The sequence below is a fragment of the Pelmatolapia mariae genome, linkage group LG5 (assembly GCF_036321145.2).
Source record: "Pelmatolapia mariae isolate MD_Pm_ZW linkage group LG5, Pm_UMD_F_2, whole genome shotgun sequence".
NCBI classification, from domain to species: Eukaryota; Metazoa; Chordata; class Actinopteri; order Cichliformes; family Cichlidae; genus Pelmatolapia; species Pelmatolapia mariae.
The window spans coordinates 28,019,727-28,047,494 of NC_086231.1; the positions used below are offsets into that span (position 1 = coordinate 28,019,727).

Below are 27,768 nucleotides of genomic sequence, written 5' to 3' on the forward strand. Positions count from 1 at the left end.
TTAGGCATTCACTCATAAATCTCATGTGCTTAAGGGTGGGGGTGGGGGGCAATAAAGCATTCTAGTGTGATCAATAGTGATCAATATTATTGCGATACAGTAATCAATGATCTAAAATAGCAAAAAGTAGCTAATACGCTTCTTTTTAAGGGTGCATTTCCACACCTGGTCAATCACGCATTTTTCCCTTAAAAGTTTGAGTCTTATTTGTCTCTGTTCTTTTTGTGGCCCAGGCAGGATGTGCTAACATCTTTTGTTTCCCTGAATCCACCATCAAGGCCACTTTCTCACAAGATCCTGAGGAGAGATTATTTTGACAACTGGAAAGCATTACTGTTTTCTCTCCACCAAGGGATGTGGACTCTGTGGACTTGGGGCTGCTAGTAATGGATGAACTGCAGTATAACACCGGTCCACTGGCCACTTGTCTTGACTGGCCAAAAAGCTCATCGGCTTTTCCAGATCCATTCTAATAAACTACACTCTTCATCCATTATCCCTGACTCTGTAACACAGGGAACAACTGCAAGAGCTGCCGTGGTTGTGGCTTTAACCTGACATTATACAGTTCTATTAACACAAAGTGTAAAAGAAAAATGTTGCTACAATCATTTGCTGCCTAAAAGCTTTGAAATTCTCCAACATCTTGGTGAAGGTATGATAACTCTCTCCAAGAGCAGCTTCCTCAAGTGCGCTGCTGTGTCATAAGAGCCATGGTTCATTACTGTAATCCCAATTTAAGCGCCTGCGTGAGGATAATTGCAGCAGCTAAAAGACAGTGCTATCGTTCTTCACCCACACAAAAGGGTGGGAAATGTTCATTCATTTGCTGCTTGAACCATGTTCATTTTACAGACAGCAGAGCAGAGGGTTGAAGAGTTAAAAGCTTCCGACTGTAGCATGCACACTGTATGTTTGACTAACGGAGGGTGCTTGTTGTTGTGGATTAACAGCCTCTGCTCGTTTACTTCAGGTGATGATGAGATTTTTTCTTTAAGGGAAGCTTCTGCACTGCGCACTAGAGTGAGAGAAGAAAACTGGTGTGGGTGCCTTGTGTTTATTGACAACCGCCAATGCTGCCTTTTCTTGCACCACCACTGCTGCTCCCTCCCCGGGGGGAAATCATAACAATGAACTGATTCCACACTGATTACTTGGCTAAGATGCCCGAAGGTGGAGATAGACAAGCACACTTTGTTTGAAACCAGGGACTGTACACACTGACTCGTTCAGCTCTTTTGACAGGCTAAAACTATTATTGTTGCACTGTACCACAGCCCCTGCTCTATCTTGTCTTTTTCAACAATACCAAAGTTTCCCTTTCAGCTGTGCACATCATGCACCATACACGCTCTCTCGTGCACAGAAATAAAAAAAACCTTCCAAACTGCTGGACACCCTAAAATAAAATAAAATAAATTGTTTTCACATAAGTGGACAGAGTTAGCACAGGGTTCACTATGATGGGATCACATTGGGCCACAGGTGAAATTGTCCGTACTTGCCTCTTTGGGTTTACGGTAATCATCCACTAATCTGGCTCATTTACGGACCCCAGAGGCAAAGAGCTGGTTCCCTTTGAGTTAGCCGCCAGCACAATGTGACTATCTCAAGTGGTGTGGAAATATGCAACCTAGGTGTTTTAAAAGATAATTCAAAGCCATAAAGCCATTCCCTTTGAAAACAACAAAGATTGCGGGTCCTTAAATCTCTGCCTGATAAGGTTTGGACGAGATAACAGATGCCGACTTGGAGCGACACAGGGCTCGCGCGGGGACGCTATCTTCACACAAACCAAAAGGTCCAGTGCAGCTGTTTCAGATGGGACATTTGTCCCACAATACATGATCATTGTCCAAGAGGACAGGGCAGTACTGTGAGTCTGCGTGCATGCATGATAAACAGCATCTGCACTTGAGAACGGCTAAGAGGTGCTTCAGGGCAACGGGGCTACTCAGGCACAAGTGTCGTTATTCGTGTTTTTTGAAGACTTTTTAAAGCCATTGCATTCCTGACTACATGGGGCAAGATAAACTGCCTCAAACAGGAACCTGGGAGCCAGAACAGTCCTAAGGCCTTTATCTAAATTCCCAGGAATATACACGCACACACAGATGCTAAAAAATCTCAAAGGTTTAAGGATTTGTAAAAGTCACTGGAAACAGTGGGTGCAATATACTCCAGTGAGAAACAACATGTCAACAGGGAGGACAGAGAGCAGTGTTGTCTGTAAGTAAACTATCTAATTCAGTCTGGTAAGTGCTTAAGTTCCCCCATACATTGGGGGATGTTTTATAAAAATGTGCCAAATTAGCTCATTTCCTAAATGATCTGGCAGACAGAGTTTCATTTGTTGTCAGCTTTACTTCCAGGAGCCGGTGACTTTCCCAAGAAATTGAATTTATGAAGTGAATCTAGCGAGACAGAAAGGGGAATCAGGATGATACCTGTCATAAGTCTCACTGAGTAATGACGGTTAATTTGTTATGACATGTTTGGGTCTATTTGTTTGCTCAGGCTGCAGGGACTGTTTGCTCACTCTAACACTGGAAACATGAATACACTTTCAGATAGATACAACCGAAGGCACATGTGCCAGACACAGAGAGAGAATAATCTTTTTTTAAGCATGAAGATAAGCCAGAGCCTGGAACATTCAATTACATATCTAAAAGTAAGTGCGTTATAAAATACGGAATGACTTGAAGTTAACGATATAATTCACAAAGCAAAGCATTTGACACCCTTTTAAGTGCAGACAACTTGTAATACACGTTTGCGCACGTGGCTCTTCTCGCGATAACAAAAACACCTGTTAACCTACCTACCTATTTTGAATAAAACTCCCCAAGCCTGACTATTTAAGCAAAAATTTAAAAAAAAAAAAACCCCATCAGCAGGAAATGCCCGAACTACACAACAAGTCTTTCAACACAGCATCTGGCCAAGTGTCAAACTCACAGATGCTTTTATTTGTTTGGGGGGTACAATGTTGTGAAAGATTATGCGACTTTAATTTACGAACAGCATGAAAAACAAAAAAGCTCAAGTGGAGTTACAACATGATGTTCAGGGTCTACCTGCGCAAAGTTTTAATGTTCCGTCACTTTCTAGAGGCGCAGGGGGCCTCCGGGGTACTTTGACGGGGTAACTAGCTGCAAACAAAACGCGCGGGCGGGGGGCAGTTTTGTTTGCTTACATACAGTTAGAAAGGAGGCACGGGCATAGCTTCTATGACAGCTGCCCGTCACTCCCCCCTCTGTTTTAGTTCATAGGCAAAACTATGCAACTCTAAGCAGAACCACAAAAATCTTCTCTGACGGGATTCCTGGGGAGAAGCCCCGTACCAACAGGGGTCCTCTGCTTCAAAGCCGTGCTGTCGGCGTGTCTAAGCAAATAAAGCCCTAACACTCTATGCTGCTGTCCACGTTTTTACACTGTTATCCCGTTATGGGCTGGTCAATAAATAGGTTAGAGCAACTAAGCGCTTTACTTACAAGGAAACAGTCCGAACTGGAAGGTCCAAAGGCGTCGCCGTCAGCTCCAGATTACTACAGTCCACTGAGTCTCCACTGCAGGTACAGTTCTGGGCACATGGTGTGTCTGAACTCAATCCGTAACTTTGAAAGAATTCGACCGACAAAATTAAATAAAAAACACACCGAGACAGATATCCAAGTCGTCCCAGGAAGGCCGCCATTTTGTATCCAGTTTTAATAGCGCGGCCGCTGAGCTCTCTCCCGGTGCCCACAACCTGGTGTCTTTAATGTGGCTACGAAAAAAACGAAAGCTCGTTATAAAGCATTAATTGTCCTCTTGTACTAAAGATGCTAGCACGGACTTTGGGGCAGCCAAATGTTTTCCGTCCCAGAAACATTCATCTCTGACACAAGTCCCCCACTTCCAACTTTCTCCTCTAGCGTCCGAGGCGGGCTAAAAAAATAATGAAAGGTAAATCACGGACTAGCAGCGAAACTCGGCTACAGTGAACTCCTTTAACTCTCCAAACTTTGTGCATAAAAGGCTAAATGTAGTTTGTCAGTAGTGATATTGCTTTTGCCGACCTCTGAAAACATGCAACAGTCAGACGTTAAAGGACACTGCGCCCGTACACCTCTCAAAGTAACAGTTGATCAGCGGAGTAGCACAAAAAAGTAAACACTAAGCAAAAGAAAACTGCCAGACGAAACCAGAAATTTGAATATGCAGGAAATAATTTCGGGCTCGCAGGAACAGTGGTGAAAACTCCAGCGCTGGTCTCTCAAGCCGAAAATTGCATGTCGTCCATACCGCGGCGGTCGAATACATCCAACTTTAAAACCCCCGCACGCCCGGTGTTCTCCACCAGCAGCTTATCAGGTACAGTCTGTGGTCACAAAATCTCGACGATGCGATTAATAGCTAAATTGAGTACCCCCTCCTCCTCCTTCTGAGCGTTCAGTACCACCATGAGTTTTTTCCCCTTACCCAGTTACTTTTCCTTTTTTTCCTACGGGACCTTTCGGTAATCCCATGTTGGAAACACAACAGCAATTCAATGGTCCTCCCCCGGCTCGCTTGTGATTGGCTGGTGAGAGTTGACGGCTGGGTTACGGCCTAACCTCATTGGTCGTTGCGGGTTCTCACTGCCTCGCGAAGTTGGAGAGCCTTTGAGCAGTTGTCACTCAGCGGTTTCTGGCCCCGCCCATGTTTCCCACCCCGGGGTGTGAAACCGCACCACCTCCTCTCACTCTCACTGCTTCTTAAAGAGACAATCACCCAGATCAAGCTCTGTAATCGCATTATAACAAGCCGTAATAACATAATTGGTTTGAAAGCCCGATTTAAGTATTTGTTAGTAAGGCTGACATCAAGATTTACATACAGAAGAAAGAGCGGGGAAGCTGATTATAAGCAATTGGCTGTATTCCCCTCAGCCACGGGCATTTGAAGGAGTTTCTGTAAAATACGATAAAGTTCCAGCTGGAGTAAGATGAATTGTGCATGTGCATTTGCTTGTGTAAAGTTTGAGTATGCATGAATATTAACAATTGTGGAATAGTAAGTACAATTCTCTTTCCAAATGAACACCTCAGTTGATTGTTACCTAATAAAAAAAAATACAAAAAACCCTTATATCTCCACTCCACTTCAGAGAACAATTGCACTTTGCAGGTGTTCAGATAAAGAATAGAATCCAGCACTGAGTGCTGTTGTGGAAGTAATTTAGACATTTTACACCACTTAAAAATATAAATACTACAGAAATACTTTGTGTAAAAAGTTCAAAGTTTGCAAGTTTTAAAATTCTATATGCCTAGTGAAAGTAGATACTTATCAGGCTCAAATCAAGCTTAAATTAATTGCTATCAAAATGTCAAAATAAAATATATTACTGTGGTCCAGTTTTCACCCAGTGATAGGTGGGATTGTCTCCAACCCCCCATCCACCCTGAAATAGATAAGTGATTAAGAAAATTGATGGAAAGGTGGTTGGATATTACTCTGTTTAACGATAGACGATTGTGCAAACATCATTAACGGTGGTGACTGTGGTGATGATTCCACCTATGTATATGTTATCTAATCTAATCTGCTCTAATAATTTTATCTTCTAATTCTAATCCAATCATAATTAAATGTATTTAATCTTAAATAATAACATCTTACAAATAAAACAGCGGAGAAAAATACTGGATTTGCTTCCTATTAGTGGAGCATAAAAATGTGTAAAGTCAAAATACTAAAAGTGCAGTAAAAGCATAATTAAATATAACTGTATTTAAGTTCTCTCAGGTACTCCAGGTTCATCCCACAGGTTAACTGGTGGTTCTAAATTGTCTGTAGGTGTGAGTGTGAATGGTTGCCAGTCCCTCTGTTGGTAGAGAGTGATGAACTGGCAACCTGTGCAGAGTCTACCCTGCCTCTTGCTCCATGACAGCTGGTATAGGTTTGTACAGGCCCTTCTGTGACCCTGAATTGGATAAGCGGACGAAAATGTATGAATGTACTTAAGTGCGGTGCATGAGTAAAGCCTACTTACATTCCAAGTAGCTCAAATTGGCTCCATATTGACACACTGTCAATACGCTGTAAGCAATTGAATGGCCTCTTATAAAATTCTTAACATAATGCGATTAAATTATCCATTTATTTGCTGATAATATTGCACAATGACTTTGAATGGGGTGTCTTTAAAATTAGTTGTGATTAAGTAAAGCATCCTTTTTCATAACCATCTGCAAAAAGCTGCAAATGTTTTGTGTACATGTACCTGACAATTTGCATACACAATCGCACGCAAAGTGGATGTGTATAATTGTATGTGTGTATGGCCCTGCAAACACACCCATACACATGTGTGTCATTTGTCCATCCAGAATAATCGTTCACCATTTGAGCATGCCCAGTAATAGCCACATGATAGCACAAAATTTTTCCCAAATGTTGAAATCATATTTGCCCCGTGCCTCAAAAATGCACATCTGTGATAAATCAATGCCCCCGTCAGCCTCCCGGCCCCTTGTACGCTTTTTTTTTTTTTTTTCTCGTCACATTTTTTTTGTCAGCACTGAAAGATAAGTATTGATTGACTCTGTCTGAGCTATTGTGATTGCTTCGTGTTGGGAGAAGTCCCAGATTTCTTTGCTATTAATCACAGTGGCAAGGACATAGATATTCACACCTGGAGCACTGCAGGCAGTTTAGCAGCGCGGTTCCTTTCCAGTGAATAAGCAAAGGTTTCACATTGCACCATGTGTATGAGTGAGCGCTGTGGCCTACAGGTGAGGCCTCCGGCTCTTGGAAGCGAGGAAAATATCTGCAAAATGAGACACTGTTAAAACATGACTTCGATGGTGATGGAGAAGTACAAATTTCTATAGTTTTGTCTAGAAACTGCAGTTCTTTTAGACTGTTCTTCGGAGTTGTGAAAAGTTATTCAAATATTTTAAATGCTTGACATCTCACAAATATTCAAGAAATATCATGAAATTGCCACATTAAAATATAATATAGTATTTATATCTATTCGTTTGATAAGAAATGTATTTAGAAAGTAAATTCCAGTTATATAATTCTATTTCTTAGGAATATATGGTGTAGTATTAAATCATGTGTTCTTTCAGTATATTTTTAATTGATACTCAGTAATATAATATATCAATAGTAAAATATATAAATATCAAATTGCTAGAGTTTATTATATTGGACTTCCAGCCACTGAACTGCTATTTAAACGTCCTTATTCAAGGCTTTCTGTCCAAGTGACAGAAAGCCTACCATCACAGCTATGCCACAAATGCCCAGCCCAACAAACAGGGTATGTGGACCAGGTACTTTGGGGCTCTATTTTGAGTGGACTGTTGACTTGTCTCTTAATGTGATTTATCTGGTGGATAACCTGGGTGACTTGGAACTCATATAATGTCTACTAGTGCAGCAGGCAGACAGCAGGTTAAACTAATGAGAAATATTTCTTCTCATATTTTTTCCTCCAAATTCTTATTTCACTAGCAGATATTTCTTTACTCTGATAGCATATGTTTTGGCACTAGTTTTGCCGTTCATTAAACTGACAGTCAAACAATGATGTCACATTGTAAGAAAAGCATTAACGGCTTTTTCTATCGCAACTGGGAAACTCCTCAGACTCACCCCACGCCCATTCTCGTCTGTGTGAGTGGACATGTGCCTGTCATGAGAGTCCATTATAAAGAAGATAATGACTGCACCAGATGAGCCCTTGTCTTCTTCTTTTTTATATCTGTTTTTTTATGATTTTAACACCATTCATATTGGTGTTTATGCAGCTGGAACAAAATCAAAGTGTCCATAAAGGCACGTCCACAGATTTCAGGGCCGGTATGAGAAAAGTTCAGGCAGTAGCTTCTTGTGTGTTCACGATGAGTCAAAATACACATTGTTCACATTTCACTTTATTTCAGTGCTGGAGGGGTAACGTGATGGCGAGAAGAGGGGAGAGGAGGGGTGGACGTGCGAGGCCTGGAGCGATTCATCACGCTCGTCTTACTGGAATCTTCAAAGATAACAAACCATCTGCTGCAGCTATTCATCAACTATAAAGTGGAGAGGCGTGAAACGCAGCCAACTCATCAAACTGGGACTAGATGGCTAACGGGTGTTGCAGGAGTGCAGAGATGCCTGGCTAATAGGAAGCAGAAACAGTTTGGGCACTTGTGTCAATACCATACTGCCTGCTAAGTGGCGTGATTACGTGGCCTACAAGGCAGAGGACGTGAGTGAAGAGGGGGAAGAGGAAAGCGTGACAGATGCAGAGAAAGAAAAATGTAAAGGCAAGAAGGTGCAGGATGTCTATAAATACTCCACGTGCAAGACATTTTGGATGAAAGACTCTGACCTTGACTCTGATCTACCTTAGGGTTTCCTCAGAATTAGGAATAATCAATGATTACTTGATGACTACTTATTTTTTTAAATATTAAAAGTCTGAAGAAGATATGTGTTGTAAATAAATGTAAAGATATAAAACCAAAGCATGCGACCGACTACACTGACATACGTTTAATGGAGTAGAGAGATTTGCTTTGTTTGTTTTTTGATAACAGTGAGGTTTTTTTGTACTTCTGCTGTGTTTTTTCAACTTCAACTTTTTGTGCTTTTACAACATTTTTCTATTTCCTGGTGTTGTTAAGTTGCATTGTGTTTGACCTTTCAGGGCCACCGTACAGTCTCCACTGACCTTGCAACAAAACAAACAGATATTCATGTGTAAAACGCTATCATTATGGAAATGCACAGAGAACAACCATGCATCCATCTCCTACACTTGGCCAGCTACTCAGGTGCAAGAGGCAGGGCACACCGTTGGGAAGAAGTGCATGGAGAGAACTTATGCAGACACTGAGAGAAAGACCCTGGCCACATGGTGGATTTAAACCCAGAACTGTTTAAACCACCGTGCTAACCACGTGCCACTTCGCTACCCCTGAAATTTACACCTGTAGTAAAGAAATAAGCTAGGAGTGATAGCTACGTCGAGAGGAATCAGTGTTTCACCAGATAATGAACTAAACCACGGGTAAATGAAAGACAATAACAAAGAAGCTTCAAGTGTGGTGCAACCTGCAGGTGTCTAAACACCATAGCTCCAGCTATTCTCCTGTTTTTTTCTCACTGCATAGAAAGCGCGCTAACCTTCACAGCTCACATCACTGTTTGCCTTACGACGAGGGTGAATCAGGCTGTGCCATGCCAAGTTCCTGTCAGTAGGTAAGACTCGCAGCTTTGCAGCCCAACGGCGAGCGATGAGAGACAAACCATACCAGCTCCCTAACCTGTTCCATCACGAGGTAGGCGTGGCGAGAAGCGCACACCTTGTCTACTATGCTTACATTTCAAGCCCACAGTGTCAGCTGCAGTGAAGGTATGCATTGTTGAAAGTGGGGCCCAAAATGGCAGTTAGTTTCCACGTCCTTTCAACAGGTGTTTGCTTGTGTCTACATTGCTCACATCCTCACCCTGCGAAGTCGAAGCCACGGCTTGTCGGTTTACAGCTACTTTGACAGACAGGGTGGGGAAAGGTGACTCTCTTGTGTATTCGGCTGTGGTTGTTTTAATAGGCCTTGTCAATAGAATATTTCATAAAAGAAGCAATGGCCCGGAACAGTTTTTGTTCTGTCCAAGCAGAGGAATGTGCTTGTTTCACTTTTTGAAAGGTGGTGCAGGGCTGCAGCAGCCAAACAGCTTTCAGTCTGCCAGCGCTTTTTGTTTCTGTGTTTTTTAGTGCGAACACGTTTGTACGAAAAAAAAGAGAGATCTCATTCTGTCTTTTGTCTTTGCCTCTCTCCTTTGCCCTTGTCTTTTGCTCTCTCTTCAGGCTCTGAATGGGATTAAACACAGCTTTTGTTGTTTGTGTGGAATATAGCTATAAAACGGTTGGAGTTACCGAACTCGGTGACCTGTCTCCACCGTGCATGTTTTGCTGTGAGGTCTTAAAGCAAAAAGGCTTTTAAAATGACTTGATTCAAATCCACGGATTTAAAATCGCTAGGCCTACGTTTGACCTGTCACATTTCACGGCTGGTTACCCACCGGCCCGGCATTTAGATAGCCAGTGAGCGGTTTAATTAGCCAGCGAAATCAGAATGGTCTGAAAGTCTCAATTCAATTAGATCTTCAAACACACTCAATGGCACCGCAGACCAGAGGTGGAAAATTCAATTTATTTGAAGTAACTGGATACCCATTCACTAGTGAGCCATATGGCCTCCCTCTTGGTATGCGTTGTATATGTTTACGAGCAATTCATTCAGCATCATTACTTTATCTTGAGTGTATCATTAACTGTGGAGAAATGGCAATTAGACGGCGTGTTAACTGCTGCCACAAAGACTGCGTGTTTACCAGCCACTTTACAGCTCGGGCACAAAACATTTTCCCTCTGAACCACATAAATTACAGTGATTGAGTGAAATCACACTCCACTGCATTTGCACTTGTACATTTATTATCTTCTTTAATTGCTGCGCTTTCCCACTAAATATCCCAGAGCTGGTTATACGTGACACAAATGGACTTATAAAGTGAAGCCACCCATGTAGGCTGATGAACGTAAGACCGGCATTCCATCAGAGAAAAGAATGAACCCGTATTAATCAAACCTTTTCTCTTTTGCAAACCTGTTTCTAGCTCTCTCTCTCCGCTCACACAACGCTGTGGCCAACTCATTAGTGGAGGCTTTGGAAATGCTTGTATAGCCATGTGGAGTACAAAGAGTGAAAAGGCTGATCCCTGCTTTTTTTTCTCCTTCTTCCTTTGCTCCCTTGCTCTTGACAAAGTAGAGCCTTGGTGAATAGTGGAGGCAAAGGCAGAGCTGAATGGAGCTGGAGGAATGGGGCTCGCTCATGCAGAGAGCTCTCAGCTCCTCTATACCTGCTCTGGAGAAAAGAGTGGCCAGCTGCTGCTGAGCCTTTTTTCCCCTGACTTCAATAGAGACCTTGTGAAAAGAGCCTGGACAGGGCAGCTGAATAATGAGAGAGAAAGTGAGGAATGGAAGTTAGGTAAGGAAGGAAGGAAAGGGGGGAATAAAGAGGAGGTTGGTGTGGTGGGGGATTAATTGGGAACAGAGAGGGTATGCGGGGTTTGCATAAACCCATCGTCGCTAACACCCCTGCTGTGCACGCAGCTCTTGGGGCTGGTGTGTGACAGCGAAGAAGAGCAACTCGGTTTATCATAAAGGAAATTAGCATGCAGTAGTGAAGCGGCTGAAGTCCATTATTTGGGCAGTTCAAAGTGAGAGATTGACTTTGGAGCTGTGATCTGCAAATGGTGGCCAAATCAAGCTTGGCAGGGCGTCTGTTGAAGCTCAAAGAGAATATGAGTCATTTAAAGAGCGTTCCAATGCATGCCAGGTAAAGTAATGATGTGCACACAGAGGGCCTCCCAATTCTTTCTTTTGAAGATTGCCGTGGGTAAAACCCCTGCTTCTATTTTTAGTCAATTTTTGCATCTATCTTCTCCACTTATTAATCTTTTTTTTTTTTGCTTTCCACAGCTCCAACCACGCTGTTGCGCTGCCACAGCTGCTAAAATGCATGTCAGCTTGTTTTCCTTCCCCGTGCACTTTACATTCATACTCTCCCTTTACCTACAAACTGTTGCTTTTCCCTCCTTCCACCGGCTGCAGCTCCTGTTTTTTTTCTTTAATGCCGGTTCCTTTCCTCCTTCCTTTGCTCCCTTACCTGCCCCCAGGCCACTGTTGCTGCTAATAGGATAATGGCTGCCATGTTATGCACACTTAAGACCCACAGAGCAGCGCTGAGGGCTGTGTGCATACATGTGTGTCAATGTGTGTGTGTGTGTGTGTGTGTGTGCTTGGTTTGTCTGTTTGGGGGGTGGAGATGGGGATGCAGGACGTCTTTAAAATTATGTAAAATTACTTTGTGGGGATTGCAGGAGGAGTGAATTATCTTTAACGTTTCAGCACCGGGGCTGTGGACATCTGGGTTCTTAGTCTCGCTGACACTGTATGGTGCCCCTGAGGAGCATTTATAAGAGTTTATAGATGGTTTTTTAAAAAAACAAACTTGAGTAATCTTTTGAGGTAAGTAAGATGTTGGATTAAAACTCGCTGACACTTCTACAGGCTGGATTCACTTGGTACTGAAGGGTGAACTAAGTGAGATAGAGGCAGATTTATAGGGCACTGAAAATATGTTCCATTTATCTGCTTCTGTTTATTGAAGGAAGAAAAATGGACAATAACTTAAGGCCTTGGGGAGCTTTTCTGACTTTCAGCCAGGTTTTTTTTTAAGGTGCTTTTTAACCTACATAACAGATGTTTGCTTTTTTTCTGTTCTTAAAGCGACACGGGACAGTTGTTCTTGCAGAAAGACTGTAGGCATGTGTATGATGGGGAATGATTCAAAAGGGGAAACTCTCACTGCTCTCACCTCTGTAAAAGAGCAGGCATGGACACTCGTGACACTTTATCATACGCCTCCGCTTTAATCCCTTGGAGCTCGAAGAATGCTGGAGTTCAGAAATCAAACCTGTCTACGTAAACTCACGTGTGGGCAAACAAACACATGCAACTTCTATCATCCACACCTGAAGACACATATGAGTTCTGCACATTCCCTGCACATGTCAAATTCAAGAATAATAAATCATCCAGCCATCTATACATCCTTTTTTTAACCACTAGCCCTACTCAGGATTGCTGCAGGGGTGGGGGCTTTAGTCCATCTCAGCTGTCACACGGCGAGAGGCAGCGTACAGCCTGGACAGGTTGTCAGTCTGTCAGGGTCATAAAATATAATTGATGAAAAGATAAACAAATCAGCAGCAGGGCATGCAGTATCGTGCAAATTTGAAACGCTATGCAAACTAAATTTTCCAAAATCAAATTTACCCCGCCTTCAAATGTAATAATTTAACATCTCGCATTGCACAACATCTTCACAATCTCTTCCATCTGCCTGGTAGCGTTTGGCATGATGGAAAAAAAAAAAAAGCCACAAAACACCCACGAATTAGTCGCTTCTTGGTGGTTCTGGTTGCTCAACATTCGTCGTAACCATGAACACGCAGCAGATGTCTGCATGTGTGGAGGAGCAGAGACATTAGATTCGAGCTGACAGTGAGATATGGACATCTGAGGCCCGTGCTGTAAACATCATTTTACTTCAGAGCTGAGCTCATTCAACAGGTTTCATTTATTCCTCGTTAGTTCATTACAGCCGCTGACAGCGACGAACTGTCGTTCAAACTCTTCTGGATCTTTTCCACCTCCGACTTAACTCCTGTAGATCAGTTTAACCTTTGGCACTGCAGACACGTCCAGCTGATTTCGTTTTTACCGGAAAGGTGCTGCTATGCGTCAGAGCTTCCTGATGTTTCCCATTCCTGCTCACACACACACACTCCTGTGGTGAATTTGTTGTGCTTATTTAGCGTGGGCACCTCCGGCTGTTGGAGACCAGAAGCGTGACAGGACAGATGCGCCTCAGTTCTGCATATCTAATTCCGAACAGACACTTGCAGTTTCTCTCTGTCCCTTGTTTTCTAACCTGCTCTCTTTGTTTCCCTCGGTCTGTTCTAACTTAGTAATGGTAAAGACTGATGATGCACTAGGAAATGAAATCTTTATAATGACACTTGGCTTTATTTTCTTTTTAAACAGGCATTTTGAGTGTCCCGGCGACTGCCTCTCCCTCGTGTAGTGAGACGTCAATATAATATCTCAATAATAATCACTCGCTTCCAAGTCAAACACACAAAGTTGATTAAAACATGACTATAGCAGGATATTTGCAGTGGAAATCACATTTCGAGTTGAGGTGAGATGTGGAGCCCTTAAGTCTGGCAGTCACCGAGTGGAGCAGATTGATTGCCTCGTCTCACATTTCATCTTGTTTGGACGAGGGCCCCGTCTTACACTATCATACTTAGATTGAGCAAATTAATTGGAGCTCTTCCTAATGAAAAGGGACATTTATTTGTTGTTGATGTAGTTTGAAAGTATGATTCCATAGTGAAAGTACGGTGTATTTACCTTTTCTGTCTTTCAGATTTTTATGGCCGTGTGTGCCTGCCGTATTGCATTTCTCCACATGCCCTGCCTGCTATGTGTGTCTGTATACACAGTATGTCAACATGCATGAATGCTTACATGCTGGCATGTGAGCGAACATTTGCTCTGTGAGTTGCAGACCCATTTGCAGGTGTGAAAATGTGCTTGCGTGCCTGCAGACGTGCACAGTCAAATGCAATAATGACACCAATGATTCCTGGAAGAGCTTACTCCGTCTCACAGTGGGTTTTCATCTTTCTCTTCCCTCTTCTTCTTCTTTTTTTTTTTTTTTTTTTTTGCTCTGTTTGACAGTGGATCAGACAGGAAATGCTTGCCTGATTGGAAAGATTAGTGAAGCTTCTGCCAGCTGTCGAAGAAAGATGAGAAGATTAAAGAATGTAAAGAGATGCACTCCCTTGCTGTGTGTATCCTTTCTGATTGTTAAAGATGGAAAAAATGCTTTGGCTAGGTAATCTGTTCAGCAAATTACAATGGAAACAATAATAGGCTACAACCACCTTAGCGGCTCTGTCAGGCGCAGGCGCTTTGAGCTAAAAAGGCTGTTGAAGTCAATATGCTGGTACATTTTTAGCGTTTTTAGAGTGCTAACGTTTACCTCAGCCTTTTTCATGCATGAACTACAGACAGTGTCAGGGGATTAGGTCAAGAGTCCCAGCCCTTTGTCAGCAGATTGTCCAGGTTAGAGGCCTGATGACTACGTCTTTTAGGTGAGGGGTGGCACCCAGGCAAAGAGTATTGTATGTAGCACACTGAGTCACTTTCTGTGAATTCAGATGTTTACCGCTGTCATTTTCAAACTAGCTCATTGGACATGAGGCTGGACTGTTGGTGGCTTAAACTGACCGAGTTGTACATCTCCCAGTTGGAAGTTAAGCACTGCGATGCACTTGAGAAAAGAAAGCTTAATTAGCACTAAACACAAAAGAGGCTAATTTGAATACTATTAGTATTGCAGGTATTTTGTTAAACTAACCTTTGAAGAAAAGTTTAGTGTGATAGTAGTGCTAGTTGACTAGTGACTAGTGAGCAAAGTTGTTAACAACTCCTCCTGAATATTTATATCAAATTATGATTATAATTATGATTTTTATTTTGGTAATGCTTGCCATAGTAAAAGGCAAGTACACACTCTGCACCTTTTCTGTGTCTTTCTCAGTCTCACACATCATTGTAGACGACTTTAAGTCCACTTTTTTCTTTCTTCTTATTTGCCTTTTTTCTCAACTTTGTGGGAATTTGTTCATACACAACTCTTTTATATCCCACCACAGCATTTTAACCAGATTTACTTCTGCACTTTGATAGAGCCATTACAACACATAGATTCTTTTCGTTTTCAGGCATTCTTTCATAGATTTGATGCTGTGCTTTGGATTATTGTCCTGTTGCAAGATCCAATTTCATCCATGTTTTAGCTGTTGGACAGATGACCTCACATCTGCCTGTCTAGAATTCTTTGGTATGAAGAGAACTGCGTGGTTGGCTCAAAGACTGCAAGGTGCAGGTGCCGTGACTGCATAACAAGCCAAACTTACCACCCCTCTTTGTCACTGTAGAATAATGGACTAAAAACTGTTTAAAATAGCCTTATCCCCCATTGTGGACGTCTTTTCTTGATTGACATTGTCTTAAACACACCTAAATGCTCCAGACCAGAAAACCTCTCAGATCTGCTTTTATTGAGACATGTTTAGTTTAGTCTCCCCTCACCAATGTGAAAATAATTAAAAACTTTATATTATGTACAGTTTTTATATATTTTCTTCAAACTTTACAACAATGTACTAGGCCTTGGAAAACAGAGTACCTAGGTTGGCTAAGCATTTGACCTTAACCTTCATTTTTATTAAGTTCAAAGTTGACCTTGAAAAGAAAATTTCAAGAAACCATATGGAGTGTAATATATTATATGAAGGGGCATGGAAAGAGCTGCACGACACACCTTATTATATTATATTTTCTCAATACGACTCACTAGGACGTCACAATGACACCATAACTGGCTGACGTCAGCATGCTGTAATAAAAGCATCATAAAACATCAAAGATTGAGAATATGGCCCTTGCCCTTTAGAGGGAGTTGTGCTCCCTGAGTGCTCTTGTTTGTCCTGATTGCCACTACTGTATATATTTAACTCAAAACCATGAATTCTAACCTTAGTTTAGAGAATAAGTCATTAGGATTCATCTTGTGGGACCCAATTTTTAGAACAGCCTGCCCAGCATAGCATTAGGTAGATTTTGATTTATTAGCTCTGGTTTTGAGATATTCACATTTCCAGCTGGGATTCCCACAAAAAAGATGCTTGCCAATTGCATTATTTGTATTTCTGTAAATAAATACTTCCTAACTTTATCTGCTAAACTGTTAGAGAGTTGTACCTCTTATTCCACTTTCTCATGATTTCTCCACAGGGGTTAATGTGTGAAAAATGTCATGCAGGAGTTGTGTATTTAATGTTAAGCTTCTCCTTTTGACCTAATTGCTTTATAGAAGATCATCAAACACACTGGACTCTCTCCTAAATGCAGCTCAGGCTCAGCAGACAACAAACCTTCATATTTACTATCCACTCTCCAACTGCGGTGCAAGAATTTGAGCCGGTGAGGAAGTTGTCTAAAAACTCCAGGCAAGCGCACGTTTACTTTAACACAACTGACCTGAAAACGTAAGAAACGACTTTTCATTCTTTTCCCAAACAGATTAAACAGCCAGCTTAACCTTGTCAAAAAATCTTTTGAAGGCTCTGTATCGAATGACATAAACAACAGATGCCTCAGAATTTCAGATCTGCAGTTCAGCGCTCGACTTTTCAAATGATTAGAATGAAACAGAAGCTTCATAATGTACTGGAATGTGGAAATGCAGTTCAGTGTTTGTCATAGCAGAAACAGCTGCACCTGGAATAAGTCGCTTACACAACCGTCGCACCTGCATGCCCTAGACGTGTTTGGTGTGTGTGCTTGTGTTCAAGAAGAGTGAAAAGGGAGTAAGAAAAACCGCTCCACGGAAAATGAGGGGAGGAAAAAAAGGAGATTACGATTTAGAGGAAGTAGACAGTAAAAGAGGTGAAAGTTAGACAAATACAAACAGAATAACGTATCGACACGGCGAAGGCTCCAGGCGGCCATTTTCCTCCTCACTCCCTCTGGGAGTAGCTGTAAAGTTTCTTTTAAAGTGCTTGCAGGATGTTTTCCGAGGCCTCCCCCCTGCTCAGTCCTTTTATTTTCTCTCTGCGCAGTTGCTTTTTCATTCACCCAACAACGCTCTCCTGCATGTCAATGACCTGGTTTCTGTCAGCGTGCGAAGCATTAAAAACCCTCCTTAAATACTCTTTTCTCACTATTTGGTTTACAGGCCAGTGACGCAGAACCAGGAAGACTGTTGTGGTAACAAAGACAACAAGTCCACGCTTTCTGTTTTTCATTCACACTATTAAGCACGAAATAAACATCTTTCTCCCGAAAGGTGAGAATTTCCTCCCAAGAAAATGGGAAGGTTTCTAGGGTACAACACAATCGCTGAATTGCTGTTTACTTAACATGACGTGCTCGTAATGGGTGAGATAAATTGCCGCTCAGAAGTAGTTGTGTGCGCTCAGAACAGTGATGTTCATTCACAAGGCTCAGCTGCCTTGCAATGCGCCGACAGATGGGAAATAAGCCATCATTACCTACTATTGCTCATTTATCTTTAACCGCCTGTATTTAAACATAATTATCTCCATTGCACAGCCCATCAAGACAGGACAACATAGGACATCTGTGTGTATGTATGTGTGTGTGCACGTGTGTTCGCGTTCACATGTGCTGCTGAGCCTGGGGACTGCTCGAAAATTGAGATGATGATGTTCCAAGTATTTTTCTTGGTCTTAAATTGTTATATTTTTCACTCTTTCAGTCCAGCACACGCAGCAGATGTTTTCATGTGTGCCTCCTTGTTTTTACAGCTTTGTAATAGACACAGGCCCTTCTGATAATTCATCTAATGCCCTGCCGTGTTCAGCTTTGGACCATAACTTCATGCTTGTTAGTGATGTCTGAAAGAGCAGGTCATTTTGAGTTTAGGGGCTTGTATGATGCCTGTACATGTACATTGACAGCCGTTAGTCAGTGGTGCAAGTTCCCTGACCACTCACATGAGCAAAAGCAGCAGACTCGTGATGCAGAATTGCTCCATTTCAAATAAAAGTCCTGGCCATTAGAGTTTTATTTAAGTAAAAGTGCATTGCCTCTTACCCTTGGAAGCAGCAGATGTTGAACAAGATGAACACATGTGGATTTAATTTCTTCAATTTTTATTATTTCTTTATTCTGTCAATTTATTACCAAACTTTATTTGAACCTACGCTAGCCAAAAAAAAAAAAAAAGTTGGGATGCTGTGTAAAATAGAAATGAAAACAGAATGCTGTGATTTGCAAAAACGTATTAAAACATAAACCTGTATTTTATTCACAATAGAACGTGGAAAACATATTGTACTTTTAAACAAAAAAAAAGGTCATTTGAATTTGATGGCACATCTAAAAGAAGTTGGAATAAGGGCAACAAAAGGCTGGAAAAGCTACAGCACATCTGAAGTACATAACATCATCAAAAGTCTCTGATAATCTGGAGAAATCTCTGTCTGCGTGGGACAAGGCTAAAGATCAATATTGGCTTAAATGACACTGCATTTAAAAAGGTTATTGAATCATAAAGTGTGCTCACTTATTTCTCGCGGGATTGCATAGAAAAACTTTGTTTTTCACATGACTGTACTTATTTCTTTACAGTATTCTTGACATTGCATTCCCTTTCTATGAATGGTTCAAAAGAGCTTGTATGTACTGATGAACTGAAATAAATCATTTCCTCATAAGTGTGGGATATAATAAACAATTAGCTTTAAATGACTTGTCACCACTAAGCAATCAGGCTTCATTGTGAAGCTCGGTACAGTAAGTCACCCATAGCTTCATAAATGAGCTGTGGTGCTTGTATATAGAATGCTTCACTGGCCACACAGTTTGTTCAATAGGCTTAAAGGAGGAGGCATGTGTGCACAAATATGTTCAATGTCTTGCTGGGGCCCAAACCCACAGGTTGGATCCCTATGCAAAACAACACAGCCAGAGGGGAAAGCTACCACATGCTCTTGACACACAGGTGCAGCTCCGCTGTCTCTGTTTCAGCACAAAAAAGAAAAAAACAAAACAAGAAAAAAACTTGACCCTGTGACACGCAAACAAACACTGAGGTATGCACCAATGGTGGCCATTCTTTCCTTTTTTTCTGCTTCTCTCTATAACAATTTCTTACAAAGCTACAAAGCAAACACAGTAGTGGCAGAAATAAGGGTAAACACAGGTTGTTGTGACGTGTGTGTGGTGAGTGACTGACTGTATGCGGTGGACATTCCTGATATTTAGACAGCTTTTTTTTTTCTTTCTTCTTGTCGGATGAGATGTTTTAAGAAGCCCAGTCCCCCACCCAGGGCTCACCTGTTGAGCCGACAACCAAACAAATGACTTCTATTTCTGCTGACACCGACCTTTGACCCCTGGGCTTTGAGCTGCCCTGCAGAGAGGGGGCAGTGGAGGAGGCTTCCTGGTTCAATAACATCTTTTCCCCTGAAGCGGCTAAAGCGCTTAGCTGTTTAACACCTGTGGTTTCATCCCTCTGTGCTCCAACACTGCTATTATCTTCCACATATCTTCACACAAGGCGCAAGTCATTTGTCACGGCTTGTTTTCTGGACATCTGAATGCAACAAAAACTTCTTATTTTTTGTGGGATAATAAGAAGAATCTGTAGAGAGTGTGAGAGGAAGGTAGGTAGGTAGATTATATTCTTTATGCACATCCATACTGTGCATTAAAAAGTGATGTAATTTAGCAGACCATGTGCTAGTTAGCTATTTTGATTGTTTAGTTGTTTTCTAGAGCAATTATCCAGTTAATTAGCTGGAATGTGTCACCTCCAGCAGGGTGCGAAACAGCATATGAACCATGATGCCAGGCTAATTGACATTCTGACTCAATAATCTGCTAAATAAATGAAACGCCCTTACAGAGATGTAAATTATGATGCCTAGATTGCAAAATCCCTCTGTGCTATGTATGTGCTGCAAACAATTATTGATCATTTCAGAGTTGAGAACTTCAAAACTCAGAAGTAAAACAGAAACACAGCAGTGTGGAAGAAGCTACTTTAAACAGATAGTTAGTGTGCAGGAAAAACTTGCAGAGATGTTTACTTGTTGTTGTTCATTTTAGCAGTGTGTATTATGCAAGTGCTGTGCATTAAAAGAAGCGAGACAGGTGAGTCTGAACCTTTTTTGTATTGACCATTGCCTATATTTGATCTTTAACCTATAGCATATTTAAACACCAGACATTGACCCAAAGTGCTTTAGAGACAGACCAGTCAAGCCCAGTTTCAAAATACATGAAAAGCTTAAAGGTGTGTGTGGTTGTTGAAACTAATTTTTATGGAAAGTAAAAATCTCAGTGATTTAGTGGTCATTAAAAGGTGTTCAGAATTTGCAAATTGATGATGAATCATCTCATAAATCATGACACACTGCTCTGCTGTACTTGAGCTGCCTCCATAGGTTAAAATAATGAGAATCAGTATTGATATCAGCAATACTGGCTGATATCAATACTGATACTGATGTACCACTAGCCTGTATCTGTGGATACAGGTACAGGCTAGTGTACCATTCAGCCTAGTCCAACGCGCACAGCCCATCAGGCTCTAAGCGGGAGAAAATTACTCCACACTCATGCATGAGTGCACTCAATCCGAGGCAGATATTCACTCACCTACTGGTGAGGAACAAACCCCCCGTCTGACCTCATGAATAAAATAAATAATCTGCTTTTTAATGTATGGGGAGTCTTAGAAGCAGACAGTCTGCACACACAACTGCCTATTTTTACGCCGGTCACACAGCTTGGTTGTAAGCTTGTTTTTATTTATTTATTTTTTTAAGGTGAGCTTTACAGCTTTCTCTTCACCCCACAAAACAGCAGCAGTGCTTCAACGTGTGCCGCTGTGTGACTCCTTTTCAGAAACCTTGACGGATCGCACACTGTTTTCTTTCACACATAAGGTGACGTGGTCTAGCCGCACAAACAACCTCACTTGCTGTACATTCACTTGCAGAAGCCCATTAAAGTGTGCGGATGCACAAGTGCACACAAGCACACACACACGTGTAAAGATATTGAATGCATTTAGATAGCTATGGCGTCATGCGCAAACAGACATTCTGTAAGAGTCATAAAACATTTGAATGACTCCTGATTCAGATTGAGAAACCCTGCGCTGGAACAGTTGGGCTCTGTGAGTTGCAGCATACCACCAGGAACACGTAACGGCTTGTATCAAGCTGATACAGATGCAGAGAAATGCTGCAATCCAAGACTGTGCTGCCAAATGCTGCTACAAACAACAGCAGCAGCACCTGCCCGAAATCTGGGGAGCGAGTGGCGTGTAATGCCTTGGCTTCGGAGTGGATGTCTGCATATGTTCTTTCAGGAGTGATCGTGATGAAGCAGGGCTAGTATTAGGTCATCACTTCTCCTGGCGTCTCTACAGCTGCTGGGCTTGACTGGTGGAGACATGTCCACATATGGAGGTTCTTGCTGCTCTCAAAATATTTCATACTAACGACGTTTTGTGCTGAACTGGAACCAGAAAATACGACTTTTTGCTTTCAAAGGGATCAGGTGTTTGGCTAGAGGTTTGTGATACCCGCAATAAGTAATAAACTTGTTATTAAGGTGGTTGGTATGGACTCTAATGTTGTACATTGTATGAATGGATACAAATTTGATTTTCAAAGATTTTTAAGAATAGTTTCAGATTTTTTTTCATTAGATTTTTAATTGTTTTATTTTTATTTTGTGTCTTCTTCAGTAAATAGACAGTGAGAAGAATATGCAGATTGCCAAATAAATGAATTTCCCCTTTCATCGTCTGCATTTTCATTTGTTTCATTGTTCCATGCTATGTGTTCTTTCTTTTTAGCTCTGTTTCCCATCTAATTGCAGTTAAACCAGGACAACGCTCTGACTCATCAGCCGTTACAGTGGCGTACTTTCTTGCAATCCATATGTGCAACAGGCAAATCACTCATGCACTCGTTTTGCGCCCTCGCACACGGCCCAACAGCATCAGTGCCGTCGAGCTATTCCGCTGCCGGGTGCGAATCTGTGCTGTGTTTAGCGCATGAGATTGTGTATTTTGAGAGTGTATTGGGAGTACAGCGGGTCAATAAATATTTGATGACAGCGCCACCTCTCCTCAGCGCCCAAGTCCAAGCAGATGATCTCCTGACCTTCAGACACCCAGGGCCAGATGAATTATTAAGAACAGAGCTGTCAGTCACGAGTGCCGCGCCAGCTCCAGGTGGAATAGAGAGGGAGGGCTATCTGTGGTCACATCTCGCTCAGATGTCAATCGCCAGACCACCACCTGCTGTTTGGACACTTCGAGTAAGAGGGAAAAGCTCTGCAGAATGTGAGCGCTATGGATAGATGGATCACAGAATCCCTAATTGATGATTATAGAAAGCGTTCTTTTCATCTTTTGGCATTATGAGTGACGGTTATGACCTGACAAATGAGATTAATGGGATTCTTTTATCATTCTAACATTAGCATAGGCTTGCTGCATCATATGGACAGCCCGTGTTTAAGTATGCCAGATGCTTCAGTCGTCTTCTAACACACTTTCTGCTTGCCTACAGTTTTGCTATCACGTTAATGTTTTGTTTGCTTTGAGGAGATTCTAAACAACTGGTCAGGACTTTGTGCGTTGAGCTGAGTTATTGTGGTCTCTAGACCAACACCAGACAGCAAACTACTGAAATAATTCTGACTTGCTAAGCTTTGTTTGGGTGGAGCCCTCCAATTTCACCACTCAGCTGTAAGAAGCCGCTGTGTTTGTGCAAGCCCATATGGATTAATCAATGAGTGTGTGCACTGGCAAATTGGACTTATGCTGAGAATGTGACTCAGTGTTTGCTTCATCTTGTGAGTATTTGTGTGTCAGTGTGAGCAGTGGGTGTTAATCTGTGTGTGTGTTTGTCTGTAGATTTGTGTATCCGTCAGCGTTTCCTGAGACTTGTGGTCCTGGCCGCTGCTCAGCCCAGAGTAACCTTCTCTCATGAAGGTGTCGCATATGATACTTCCTCAGGCTTTGGCCAAACATCATCCGATCCCTCATCTGACACTCCAGCCTGATTTCTTCCATCCCCTGTATTCCCTTTCTGCAGTCCCACAGCTACCTTACTGCCACCCCTTCCCTTTTCCCTGTACTGGACATTTAGTCACCACCCCAGCCTAATATCTTCTCCATGACACCCAGTCCCGGCAACAGCTGAGCTCAGCTTGCAGCTGATTGGCACTTTTGCTTTGTTTGAATGAGCTTGGATGCTTCAGCTGGGTGGCAAAGGACCAGAGAAAACTGTGTGTCAGACTGAGATTTGACGAATGAAAAATGCTCATTTTCAAAGTTATGCTTTTAATAGTGTTGAATGGTTTTTACTCTGAAAGACTCCAATACTTCAAGAGAAGTGTTTTATTCACTTTGGGAAGTTATTGGTCTATTTAAAAAGCACTGTTTAGATTGAATGAAATTCAAAGTCTTTAGCTGGGTATATCTGCTCTGAGTTTAAGGAAAGATGTTTGAGTTTCTTTCTTTTCACAAGTTTTCCTCTGTTGTATGTGCCAAACACATGCAGTACAGTGCAAAAGTCTTCAACCACCCCTAGTTTCTTTATGTTTTCTTTACAATGAGCCAGACTGTCTTGTATTTTTTAATGGTCCTGAGCAATACGTTTTCTAAAAGTCATTCATAGTTTTTCTTTGGACATTGCATGGTTTTTCATGTTATTTTCAGTCCAGTTCTTGTACCTGCCCATTTTTAGAGGAATATTCTTTCTTTTTTCTTGACTGGCTGAAAATAAGTGGCAACAAGCCTTATGGAGTGATTCAAATTATCTGGTCTTTAAGTCTGACGTCACTAGCCGTGTCTGGGCTCAAACTCCGCTGCAGGTCCGTAAATCAAACGATCACTGTGGCATCACTGAGAGTTGAAAAACTGTCTAAAGTCTTTCATCTTTAATAAAATGATCAGTGTTGCTGCTCTACCAGGTGTAACAATTGAGTTTAACATCCAGGAATCCATGAAAACGGAATTTATGACATTTAACGGAGTTAGAAATTAGCAGGAAGTTAGCTCGCTAGCTTCCATCTAAATACAATATAGCATGTCCTGCCTGAGGGATTTTGGAAACAAATTCAAACGTACAGCTCTGCTATCACTTCCAACATAAATGAAGACAGAAAACTAAACAGCAGTGACATTTGTAGGGTTACTTAAGTTTGACTAGCTGGTATATAACGATGTGCTACGTGACCGCTAGCGACACAGCTATGTGAGCACACGATAACTTTTTTCCACTAGATAAAAGTTAACGTGAGGATTCTCGGTGGTCAGGAACAAATGTAATCGCATGGCAGGATGCTGTAAACGGACCAAACTTCAGTCAGGAGAACAACTGAGATAATCCATCCAGAATACGAGGTTAGTCATTAATATACTGCTGCACGGGCTGGGCTGTAGTTACATCGTAAGGTTTTAAAAACTGAGCTTTAAAATGATTAATGGTAATAAAAGCCGAGGGAGGCCAACAGTGATCACTGACTGTTTTTAGGAGCTTTTTGAGATTAAATAGAAGAAAATAGAAAACATTAAACATGTTAACAACACAAAAGCCATATTAAACGCAGACTACTTTAGGCCCGGAAGCAGGATTCGTCACGTCATCACTTAAAGACCGGATTATCGGCATGCATGGAGGAGATCATGAGAGAGGTACAAGAATGAGTGTCTAAAGCCATCTGAAAATACGACATAGGCTCTTTCATGGTTTGGGGCTGTATTTTAACCAGTCGTGTTGGACATCTTGTCAAAGTTGATGGAAATATGAGTGCAGAAAGGTAACTTCAGGTTTTGCTCCACCATGCAATATCATCTGGAAAGAATCTCATTGGCATCAGCTTCATTTTTTAGCATGACAGTGATCCCAAACACATTGCCAGTGCAGTAAAAGCACACAATGAAACACCATCAGTCGTGGATTGGCCTCCCCAGAATCTGGATCACAACATTACTGAACCAGTGTGAGATCATGTTGACAGAGAACAGAACAAAAGTCAGCCAAGATCCAAAGAAGAGCTTTGAATGTCCTTCAAGAATCCTGAATAACTATTCCTGAAAGTTTGCTCAAGAGAGTTCAGGTTGTGTTCAAGAATAAAAGTGGTCATACCAAATATTGACTTTCAAACTCAGTTTTTGCCTTATATACTGTATTTTCATGCATGCTTGCATGTTTGAATAATTCACCGCACCTATGTTCCCCTTTTCCAAACAAAATATAAAGGAATGAGGGGTGGCCCGGGACTTTTGCACAATATTGCAAGAAATAAGACTATGATCATACTCGTTAGTGATAAAGGAGCTAAGTATTTTACCATTACGAAAATTATTGATCCTTTGAGAGTACGTAACTCTTAATCCAGCCACATGCACTTCAAAATGAATCCATGCTCCCATGAAATGTTTCAGTCAGACCAGATCTCTCCATGTGGACTTGTCATCCATTTTTCTTCTGTCCAGCTTTTGTGTACTGTCGAGTAAGGGTTTCAGTCACGGTAAGAGTGTGGCATTTAATTTTCCTTCTGAATTAAATCCTGGCAGGTTCGCCAAATCAGGTCTCCTGAATGTTTTCGTGCTGCTCGTGAGTGACAGGTGACATTGTTATTTCTCAAAGGCAACATGTCTGTGAATGTAAGCGAGCTGGCATGGCTGATACACAGTGGATTTCCACCCAGCTGTCATCGTGTGATTGGAACGTAAACGTTAAGGATGTTCTGCTGCTCGGATCTGACAAACACCATTAGAGTGAAGCTATTGATCATAGTGGACTTGAAAAGACACAGGTTGTCATAACAATCAGAAAATGGATGGTGGATTTTTTTTTAGCTTTAGATAGTTTGACATTCATGAAAAGGGTTTGGGAAAGGGTCCAGCATCATGTTAATATACAGTATCCTTCAAATTGTGCACTTGCTGATTTGCATGACTCTTCAAATGTTTAAAAAACACAGACGCACACAGACAGACACAGAGACATTTGTTGCAACATGAAAAGTACTCTCTAGCTCCTTTGAGAGAGTAAGCCAGCATCAGACGTATTGTGCCCAGCAGACGCAGTTTTTCTGTTTGTTTCAAACACAGTGTCCCCAGTGCCGTCTTTGCTATCTCAGCTATGGGTATCAGGGGAGGCATTCTGCTCAGGGCTTGGATTCTTATGAGTTTCTTAAGTGAAAAGACAGGCCACGCCAGGATTACTCCTCCGCTTTACCACAATGGCTTTTGCAGTGACTGGACACTTACACAGTGTTTGGGGGAGGGGGGGGCACCTGGGGCTGTATCTCTACTGTCAGCACTTTTTTTTTGGACAATGCCTCCACAAAAGCTCAAGTTCAATGATCTGTCTGCTTCCTAGATCTCTCGAATCTGGCAGAGAGCAATGAGACATATTTCATGTAGCTCGCTCTCAGCTGGGACCGCAGTATAATGCTTCACTGCTTCACTGGTTGCATGTGTCTGGAGTCTCGGGGCAGTGCTTTGCCTTATATACCAAATCAGCAAAAAATAATCACCCTTATCATTTTACCTACATCAACACTCAGCCAGTGAAATATTATCAAGTAAAACACACAGGTGCTGAATATGACTGATCAAATCCGACGAGTCCAGTTTCATAACCTGTGAGGAAGACATACGGCTGGCATCAGACTCTTTGGCAAATGATCACCCCTCCTCCATTTCTTGCTTGATTTTCAGTTTTATATAGCTCACTCTCTTGGTGTCTCATTAACACGTACTCCTATCCATCACTTCTCCCCTTTTCACCTTTACCATTTCTCATCTTCTCCCTCCGCTTTGCTCTTTTTTTTTTAATCTTCGCTCTTCTTTGCCAGTACCTTTGCATCTGCTATGTTGCTATCTGGCTCCTCCCAATCCTGCTGTGTGTGTATTATACTGCGTGTCTCCTAGTTTAAGCCTGAAAAAAGAAAAAATGCTTATTTCACATTTAAGCCAAAGAGCATATATTACCACAGGACCCCACAGGCATGGCAGAATAGTGATAAATTGGTATTTAGTTGAACGAGGTCCTGTTATGAACATCTTTTTGGTGTTGTTAATGAAGTCTGGGGACAAAGACTTTGCTCTGGAAATTTTCATGCATCGGTTAAAGTGATTCCCGAGACAAATAATGGACTTTTTCAACTTCATTTGGCGTTAAGAATGTGATTTATTCCCGCTTTCTTTAATCAGCACTCTCTAACTTCCTGTCATGAGAGTCATGAGAATACCAGAGAATTACTGTAGACAAATCCGAGGAACGTACAACTCTCCCCATCTTGTATTTCCTTGGAACGCTATAAGAAAGAAGAAGCGAAGAAAGAGGGAGTGAAAAACAGTTTGGCAGCTGTGATTGTGAACTTTTCCCCAGTTCCACCTGGCTGCAGCGGAGCGCTTTTCAGCCACGACAGGCCCCCGGGATCTGGCGCTCAGTGGAGCGGACCATGCATATGGGCTGTGATCCCATTTATATGTGTGTCTGGAGAGACAGCTGTCCAGC

General features: G+C 41.9%; 1 protein-coding gene across 2 annotated transcripts in view; it reads right to left on the reverse strand.

Moving 5' to 3' along the window:
- The window catches only part of lrig1 (leucine-rich repeats and immunoglobulin-like domains 1), a 34,062-nt gene extending 29,615 nt beyond the window's left edge, over positions 1-4,447 (reverse strand). For both annotated transcript variants that reach the window (XM_063474594.1, XM_063474593.1), the window contains exon 1: positions 3,498-4,447. In XM_063474594.1, the coding sequence (XP_063330664.1) occupies positions 3,498-3,700 (203 nt within the window). In that variant the 5' untranslated portion in view covers positions 3,701-4,447. The remainder of the gene's footprint in view (positions 1-3,497) is intronic.
- Between the last annotated feature and the right edge of the window lie 23,321 nt (positions 4,448-27,768).